The sequence below is a fragment of the Adiantum capillus-veneris genome, chromosome 22 (assembly GCF_014529385.1).
Source record: "Adiantum capillus-veneris isolate H3 chromosome 22, ASM1452938v2, whole genome shotgun sequence".
In the NCBI taxonomy this organism is placed as follows: domain Eukaryota; kingdom Viridiplantae; phylum Streptophyta; class Polypodiopsida; order Polypodiales; family Pteridaceae; genus Adiantum; species Adiantum capillus-veneris.
In genome coordinates, this window is record NC_140952.1 from 91,968,452 (window position 1) to 91,977,594 (window position 9,143).

A 9,143-nucleotide genomic window follows, 5' to 3' on the forward strand; every position below is an offset into this window, starting at 1 on the left:
TTTATGGTTTTTGTAGGATTTGGACTATTTTAGGCCAACCAAAAGTCAATCCCCAGGTGTGTACTAGGGTTTTCGCCTTAAATTGTTTTCCACCCTTTTGACTCAAATTTTGAACTTTTTTTACAATAGTTGTTTTGGGAAATGTTCTTCAAATCTTACATACCAACTCAAGATCCCTATGAGGTACATGGATTGTGACCCATGTTGGACATCATTTTGACATGAGATTTGGTGAGATTATAATATTGGGTACGGTGATACTTTTCCCCATATCTTTTTGGATTTGAACCACTTTTTGCCAACCAAAAGTAACATTTTGTGTCTACTTTGTACAATCAACTGCCTTTTGTTGTTTTGATCAGGCTTTTGCACTTTATTTTGTGGACCCTTTTGGAAAAGTTGTTCCCTCAGTTCTCAGGAGTGTACTGGTCAATTATCCTTTCCAAATGTCAACCTGGTACATGGATCACGATCCATGTTTGGCATCATCTGGTCATGAATTTGGTCATGTTGGTTCCTTGCCTTTAGTTAAATCCAATTCTCACCCCTTTTTGAATTTGGACAACTACAAGTTCAATTCCCCCAGATTTATTTAATTTTCAAGGTTTTGTACAGATTAGCCCAATTTCTTGATTTAGATGTTCTTTTAGCAACCTATTTTTGGCCAAACTCAGGATTTTAGTGTCTGAGGGTTATGTCTAACAAATGAGGATAGTTTCTAGTCAATTTGCCAGAAAGATACATGGATCGTGATCCATGTTGGGCAAGCAATTTGGAAAAAATTAGTCAGTTTATCTCCTACAAGCTTGTATATTCCTTTTTGCCAGGTTTTGTTGAGTTTAATTCAGCTTTGAAGCTTTGACCATCAATTTTGTAAATTTTCAGAAATATAATCTTTGGTATCAAAATAAGGTTTTGGAGAGTTTGTACCCTGATCCTTTTAGACCCAATTAATGGTGGAAATTGCTACTCAACCTACTCCTATAAACTAAAATGTATCCACAAATATAAATAAGTTTAACAGTACAAAAATGACAACAAACTATATGGTGAAACAGTCCTTTTTAAGCATAGAAGTACTTTTTGTACTTCACTCACGGCTCTCTTTGCTCATAAGGAGTAGCACTGGCTTGTCCTTGACTCCGGCCTCTACTAAGAGCTAAACCTACATCTAGATGCTTTACTGTCTAAGTGTAAATGGAATGGATGTCAAAATCTCTGGAAAGAGGTTTTTGTACAACGAAGTCACTCGCCACTTAAAGGAGAACTTCCCCGGTAACGAAGCCAATGTTAGCGGATCGCCACACGACAAATGTCTGCAGCATAGCTATCTGGTACTAACATAATGTCAATAGGTAAGGAAGCCACTTGGGATGGGACACGGAGACTCAATGAGATTGTCAATTTCAAAGAAGTGAACCTAGAAGACTGTTCATACATCTACAATAGGAAATCAACCACTTCTCAGTCAGAAAATCAGTCTATGTCCAATCTCAATGCTTTAAGTCATCACGCCTTTTTGGCATCCAAACGAATTTGAAATGCAATGAAACTTAAGGAGAGGTGTTACAACACCTAAGGACATAATCCTACCAGGTTCTACAGTCATCTGGGAAGGTACATAAATCACTATCCATCCCAAAAAATGTATAGAAAACTGAAATAGAACTACATGGAAAGGTTCCCTTCAAGCTTATGAACACTCTTCCAAAGTCAAAACATAAAAAAATAACCATTTAAGACCTCAAATTAGTGCATTTTTCACAGACAAGATGTTGCAAACCACAACAGAATTGAGAATAAATACACTTATATCAAAGAGCAAGAGACAAGGGACACAATGTGCTATTCAAAATGGAATTATGATTACCAAACAAGGAGAGAGATTGATTACAACTTGTAGCAAAAGTACAGCTCTCAATCATGTCAAATAAATCTCAAAGATAATGATAATGTGTCTTTAAAAACTAAGGGTTTTGACTTAAAAACTTGGGACTTTTCCCTATGGCCATTGGCCACTTACAAAGCTTGTAGGTTCTGAGTGGGTAATAGAGAATAACAAGCTAAATCACAATTTGAGAATCATCAATTGCAAAATTACAAGGCTTTTTTTGAAAAAAGAATTGAATACAACAAAGTTTGGCATGTATCCGTCTTTTAAGTGACAATCCGTTGTATCCACCAAACAACATCGTGCAAGGGGAGCGATCAAAATTGCTTGGCCGTTTTGAACAAAGATGAACTAAGAGGGCGTAAAGCACATACAGAGAAGGGAGTGGCTGATATTTTAAGCGCACTTTCACTTAGCACGTTGAAAGAACTAGAGGTGCCTATCGGCCACTCCAATGTTGGCAAGGGGAACATAGCATATCAAGATCTCAAAAAAATGCTTCCACAGAGTGGAAATTGAGGATGCACTCATCGTTGTTGTCGCTCTCGCTTTGATCAAGAGGCAACTCAATGAGATTGCTAACTCTACGATGGTCTTCAAGTTCATGGGCATTGCCTACCAAAAACCTCTTAGAGTAGGAAAGTAAGAGATGAAAGGTTGGAGCAAATAATCGATAATTGTGTGAACCAGGGGTTGAGTCTCACTTTTTGCTTTCAGCTTTTTATTTAGGGCAAACCTAGTTTAGCCATTTACCTTAGAAGAAACCTCAACTCTTTTAGGTCAACTATGCCAAGATGGTAAATTTTAGAGGCAAGTTGTGAGAAGTAAACCTAGATCTAATTATGACCCCCAAATTTCTCATCGTTCACATATGCTATGCTCACAGAGGCAATCTATAATAAAGGCACAATGTCCTTTTACAGCTAATTATGTTAAGCTTAGAGAGCCAATCTATAACTAAGACATAATTGTCTTAATAACCATTCTTAAGCAACTTTGACGTGCCTAAAAGCTCAATCAAAGTTCGACTATCAATAAGCTAGAGAGGCCTCGTTAGAATTTTACCTTGTGAAGCATTGGTAAGTATTGATAACATTAGTATTGGTAAACAAGTTAATCAAAATTTAAAAAAGCCTTTCTTTTAACATTGTTTTTTTTTTTTCACTCGGAATGTCACCCATAGAAGGAGGCGCTTATCCCTTCCAAATATTATATATATACATAGAGAGAGAGAGAGAGAGAGAGAGAGAGAATTGAAATACATAAGACAATCAATCACTAAAAAGTGCTTTATTGTTTATTGAAATATTAGTGCTATAATCCAACTCTTAAGGTGAGTCATGCCAGCCAAGTTAGGGTGTGTTGTAATTTCAAAGTTCTACTCTCTTCAAAAAAAAAAAAATGTAATATATATATATGTGTGTGTGTGTGTGTGTGTGTGTGATATTTTTGGAATTGTCGTACTTTTTCATATAAAATATACTTCAAACAACTTATACAATGGATATACATCAAACAATAAAACAACTTTTACAGTGAAATGGGTGAAACCCGTATTATCCAACTTTTACAAACCCGTATTATCTTCACAAATAGAACGAAAGAGAATTTCTCAAAAGGACCTCATCATGCATCTCTTCAAAGATAGAGAAGAGAGCGTTCAACTCACATCAAACTAATCATTATTTCTCACATCTAGGCTTTGCCAAATAAAGAATTCCTTCGCCGCAAAATGAGGGTACACATTTTTTATCAACATGTGAATCATCTGTCATATTTACACAAACTTGTAAAATTTTGCCGGTCTTCTTCAAGACCAGCTCAAAATCAAGTCGGGCTTTCACAATTTTCGCGAGTTTAAAAATACACTAAATCCCAGTTTTTTGAGAACATTGTTCACATAAAAAACAATCCATAATTTAAAAATAAAACCCCCTCCACATAGTCCTTCCTTTGGAAGTCGAGCATTCAATCCACGACGCATGTTCTCTCCACATACTTCAATCTAATGCAAACTAGTTGAGTGTGCATTGGCACAATTTGACCCAAAAAACATCAATTGAGAGTTCAATGTATACAAAAATGGAATAAAAATCAACATATCTATATGCAGCTGAGAGGTACCTGTTAAATGAGCACTCTCATTGCTGGTGAGTCAAGACTTACTCAGATGCCGGGCTCGACTTCTCAGAAGTAAGAGAGAGGGAAAGCCTACAAAGAATGTCTGCCAAAACCACCCATTGGCATTTGCGGGATCGACTCTTTTTGCCAGTAACCACGCATACCCACCCTCCCCAACGTGAACAATGCACGAGAGTATAAACGTTATCTGTATCATCTTCTGAGTTCTTAGTATAAGCAATAGCCCTTCTCTTGTCCACTCGAACGGGCCAAGGAAAGGTGCCGGCACAAATGCACAGAACAAGATTACAATCAAAATTCCGACGATGGATATCCAATAAAATAGCTCTGGTGATAGCACCCCTTTCGCCCGCTCATTTCTCCAGAATTCCAAAGTTCGCTGTAACCCCTCCTTTGGTGCTACATGCGGTACATACCCCAATTGTTGCCTTGCTTTCAGAGTGGAGAAATAATGGGTTACACCCACCTGCAACAAATCACATGTAATTTAGCACTTTCAGTAGTCCCTTCACAAAAAAAGGGGGAAACCCAATGTAATTTTACTTTCTAATTTTAATACAAAAGTGCCCCCGCTGTTATTGCTCCAAATAAAAACAAAAAACCTTGACTCAAACATGCATTGATGTGCATGTGCCAAAATTGTAAAACTGGTGCATTGGCCAGGCTTGGAATGCATTAAATGAGCTTTCATGTGAATACTCCAGACATCTTCACAGCAGAGCACAAAGTGAGTAAAGCTCATGGAGAAACAATTCAATTTCTGTGCATCAGGCGTTCAATGCGGCATACAGAAGGGTTACCCACCAGAGGTTAAAGCTACGGTATACTCTCATTTGAATAAAAAGCCAAGTTCAGATATGGCATTATCAGAAAAACAACACGACAGGAAACCACACAAAAGCAAAAGTGCAAGATGCATCATGTTTATTTTTTATAAAAAACGGTGATAACCGTAAATTCAACAGAGGCCTTGAAGCTTCATATTTGATCTGCAAGGCTGTGGCTTCCTCACTTGCAAAAGGAAAGTTGTTTGCAAAAGAAAAGTCGGGCTAGGCTAACTTCCTGTTAGGGTAACTTTCTCAGTAGCTTTGAAAGCCTGTGCAATCTATTTATTGTAGTGCACACTAAGAGCACCACTTTCGAGTTAATTCTTGCTCATATATTTAGTCGCTATGCACGACCTCTTACTCTTTCCTCTATAATAAAAAAGACAGGTTTTCTCAAACACGCACTCCATCAATACTCCTAGAGCACAACAAGGGGAAAGAAAAACTCTTACACTATGAACTTCTGCCGGTAAGACAGGAGGTTCTGGAAGCCAGGCTTTGTCTAGCCAAGGATACAATAACCCATACAAGCCCCAAAAAAACCATGCAAGCGTCATTGCAGACTTGACGCTTAACCGCTGATTAGGAAGTTGATAGCCCAAGCCCTCAAGAAGAGGCTGCAAAAACTTGAAGGGATTGATAGGAGCACCTGGCAAAAGACGCAAGATGAAAATCATCAATCCAACGTCTCTGAGCAGTCAATCATTTCATTACAACCTAGGCATTTCACATATTCCAATTTTCTACACTGGAAAATAGTCTCCCCTAAGCACTAATGTGACATAACCCAATGCTCCAGAAAAAGAAAATGTTTTTTACCTGGTTTATTTAAGGTCGAACTAATGAGCCAACCAGGATTTCTCCCAAAATCTGAAGTATTTACCTGGATTTATAACTAAAATGACAAATTTCTGACCTTGGAATTAAGGTTCTATGGAATTACAACCAGGATTTTTCATTTTCAACCGGGAAATTTACACTACAAACCAGCACATGTGAGCACTGGTTGCAACAAAAGTGAGGCCTGTAGGCAATATTTACCTCGGTTACCAAAACTCAAGGCATTCATTGTAACTACTTTCAATACAAAAGAGTTTCAAAGATACTGAGGCCTAGAAAAACTCAATGAGCACTATCATAGCACAAACCAAAACCTTTGTACGAGAAATTCCTCCACCTGGAGAGGAGCCTAAACCTCCAAATGGAAACTAAAAGCTTGAGAACGTAACAAACACCACAACAAATCATTAAGGTAAAAATGCCCCACAATCTTGAGTAGCACGCCCATCTTTGGACTCGCCAGATCGCATAAACACCAGCTTTGAGTATTGAACCCCTCTAGGATGATTGTAAAACTACATTCTATGCTTTCTCGAGTCCTTAGAGCTTGTTCTAGTATTTTTAAGTGTTTCATTTAGACACGCAAGAAACAAAACACTCATCGTATAATACACCATTAGTGATCCTTGAGAACACAAAATTAAGTCATCAATCCAATCTGAGCCGCAACGAAATCGTTTATAATGAATGTACCACCAAGTCTGGTCCTTACGTTAACAAAGGCATTGCCTTATCACAAGATTTCTTATACACAAGGACATGTCAGTCTTACCATCAGAGATAAAGTAAGCCTGTCCACAAGCTGGTGCGCCAAGTCTTCCTGGTATGTCATCGAGCAAACCCATGCTTGCAAGTAATAGGGCTTGAACGAGGTTGTCCACATATACCCAATCTGTCTTGACCTCAGGACCACCAATAACACACAATAACATCCCTTTCTGAGCCAAGTCCAAAAGCCGTGGTAAGTGGTGCTCCTCATGTGGCCCATACACAGGGGCGGGCCTTATTGCACAAGTATGCAGCTTACCGCCAGACTTTGACCTGTAATATACGGACCAATAAACTCTCAATACATGAAACCACAGACGCACAATCCTCCTTAGTATGCGTGAAGCACAAGCGTAAAACAATGCAACCAATCTTAAATTATGCCTTACTTTAGAGGCCGACCATTACTTTTCAACACTATCTGCTCAGCCAGAGCTTTACACCGACCATAGGAATCCAGATGTGTATCGATCGGGAAATAACCCATGTTTTCATTGCCGTCCACAATTTCTTGTCCCCCGAAGACCACATTGTAGCTACTAGCAAAAACAAGCCTCTCAACTCCATATTTCACACAGCTATCCAGTATATTGCAAGTCCCTGTGAGGTTGACTTCGTCGATTTTGCGAGCACGAAGCATCTCCTTTCCAGATATGCCATATGAAGCAAGATGAAACACACAATTTGCTCCACAAAGAGCCTTATCTGTCTCCTCCTTCCGCTTGATGTCACCTGAACAAGCAAGTAGATCAATGCATCAGACTAACCAACATTTTACATAACCATCTCAAAACTCCAAAGAATGCACTTGATCCGCAGTAGGAGCAAAAGCTTCCTTCAATTACAACCAGAGCCGTTATGCATCCAAGAGAGGAAGACAACTAAGAATTCACTGAAAGGATTTTGCTTTGGAACTCAACAATTCAAATAAGAGCTTAGAATACCATCTCCTTCTTGGGCATTTATTGGCATTTCAAGGTGGAAGTAGGAGTGAGAGGGGCTATTTGTGATTCACCTGCCTGTTGCACATACAAACTACGCCAAGGGTCAGAGAAGGACTTAGACCCAAAAATTACAACAAATATGACAGAATTACTCTAGAGATGTTTATAAAAGACCGTCAAGGTCTGGGGTCGGGGGGCAGGCCATCCTGGCCATCCATCCCTCCTACATTACAAGACAGAATTAGCCTGCAGGTCTCTATGATTCATGACATCTCAGCGCTCAGAATCAAAGGCGCAGACATGTCCAGCTCAGCATGCAGAATCATCATCTAGCTCCTCCAATCATTGCCAATCATTATTGCCAATGATTGCATGCCAAGTCAGTGCTCATAATAATCTCTGCATGCGTCAAATTTGCAGCTCGTAATCCAAATCTGCAGCAACCAGTGGGGTAACGGCAGGTCAGCAACCTGAAATTGACGAGGTGATGACACCTCAGCATGCATAATGTAAATAATCTGACCTCTGCACCATATTCAGGTGAACACTGCGCGACTGAGCACTCGCCTGCAGACTTCGCTGAATAATGGTGGCTCTGTTGGCCCCCCTACCCCGGACCCTTGACGGTCGGTCCTCTAGCATGAGTTGAATATGTTCACTCGGGCGAGGCCTTGGAAAATGGAGATTATGGGTCACCGTGTATGTTAAAAATGGCAGTCAGAATAGCACTGCGTGCCATGCTTTGGAAATCTTTGTCGCAATTATAATTTGTGTGTGTGTGTGTGTGTGTGTGTGTGTGTGTGTGAGAGAGAGAGAGAGAGAGAGAGAGTGCTTGCCTGTGATACAGACCACCCGCTTCCTCAGAAGGGCCGGAAGCAAAGGGGAGCTGGAGCGAGAGTCGAAAGAACGCACTTCTTGGGCTCCCCGTTCAACGAGCTCCAAGCAGAGGGCGGCTCCGACAGAGGAGAGGCCACCAGTGACGACGAAGACTTGGCCGTCGATGCCTTCGTTTTCTGATAGCATCACCATTTTGTCGGAGCAAGCGGGGGGAGGGACTACGACTGCAGGTTAGCTCGCCGTGTTAAAATGGGCGCCCATGCAGCGTGTATGGGTGTGTGTGTGTGTGTGTTGGAAGTTGGGGGGGGCAACTTGATGTGCTTGGTGAATGGTGTGCGCGCGCGAAAAGAGCCTTTACAAAGGTGGTTATTGATGAGCTCTGGAGGTTCCATAGCTCGCCAGCGTACGATAAGAGTACGCCTGACTTCCGCGGAGACAGCTTTAAAAGCTTCCCCAATCCGTATCATGAGTGCTATTAATCCTTCAAATGTTGAATGACAGCTATGTATGACTCAAGAGTCAAGAGTGCCAAAAGCATATGCCTCACCTCTAAGGACATGGTCACACAAAGCATAATTATCTGTTCTAGATAACTATGCCCAGCAATGCCCCTCCGCACCCAAGCAAGGTTGGCGGCATAGGAGTACCTGGTAGCGAGCACAAGTGTGGAAATCTGGCTAGAGAGAGGAGAAAGAGATTACCTCTTGCCCTCGCTCCAAGCAATGCGACATGCTTGAAGTTTCAGGTGTGGTCATGTCGTTCGTTCTCTGCAAAAGCTGTCGCTCATAAGCTTTTACTTAAAATGAGTACCATCTTAGTTTTGCTATTCACAAAAGCTTGTGCTCCGTTCTTATTTGTTTGTTAGAGTAACTCATAACTAAGCACCATGTGACC

At 40.5% G+C, this 9,143-nt stretch overlaps 1 protein-coding gene across 2 annotated transcripts; it reads right to left on the reverse strand.

Annotated features, from left to right (window-relative positions):
• Positions 1–3,930: 3,930 nt before the first annotated feature.
• LOC147429793 (uncharacterized) lies at positions 3,931–8,589 on the reverse strand. 2 transcript variants are annotated; one of them, XM_086496026.1, is made up of 6 exons: positions 8,249–8,364; positions 7,413–7,487; positions 6,858–7,200; positions 6,473–6,741; positions 5,313–5,509; positions 3,931–4,499 (listed from the first exon to the last, which is right to left on the reverse strand). In XM_086496026.1, the coding sequence occupies exons 2-6, from the start codon at positions 7,438–7,440 to the stop codon at positions 4,047–4,049; spliced, it is 1,290 nt and encodes a 429-aa protein (XP_086352152.1). In that variant the 5' UTR covers positions 7,441–7,487; positions 8,249–8,364; the 3' UTR covers positions 3,931–4,046. The 2 variants fall into 2 exon arrangements, with proteins under 2 accessions (XP_086352152.1, XP_086352151.1); XM_086496025.1 differs by lacking the exon at positions 7,413–7,487 and having other exon boundaries at positions 8,249–8,589.
• Between the last annotated feature and the right edge of the window lie 554 nt (positions 8,590–9,143).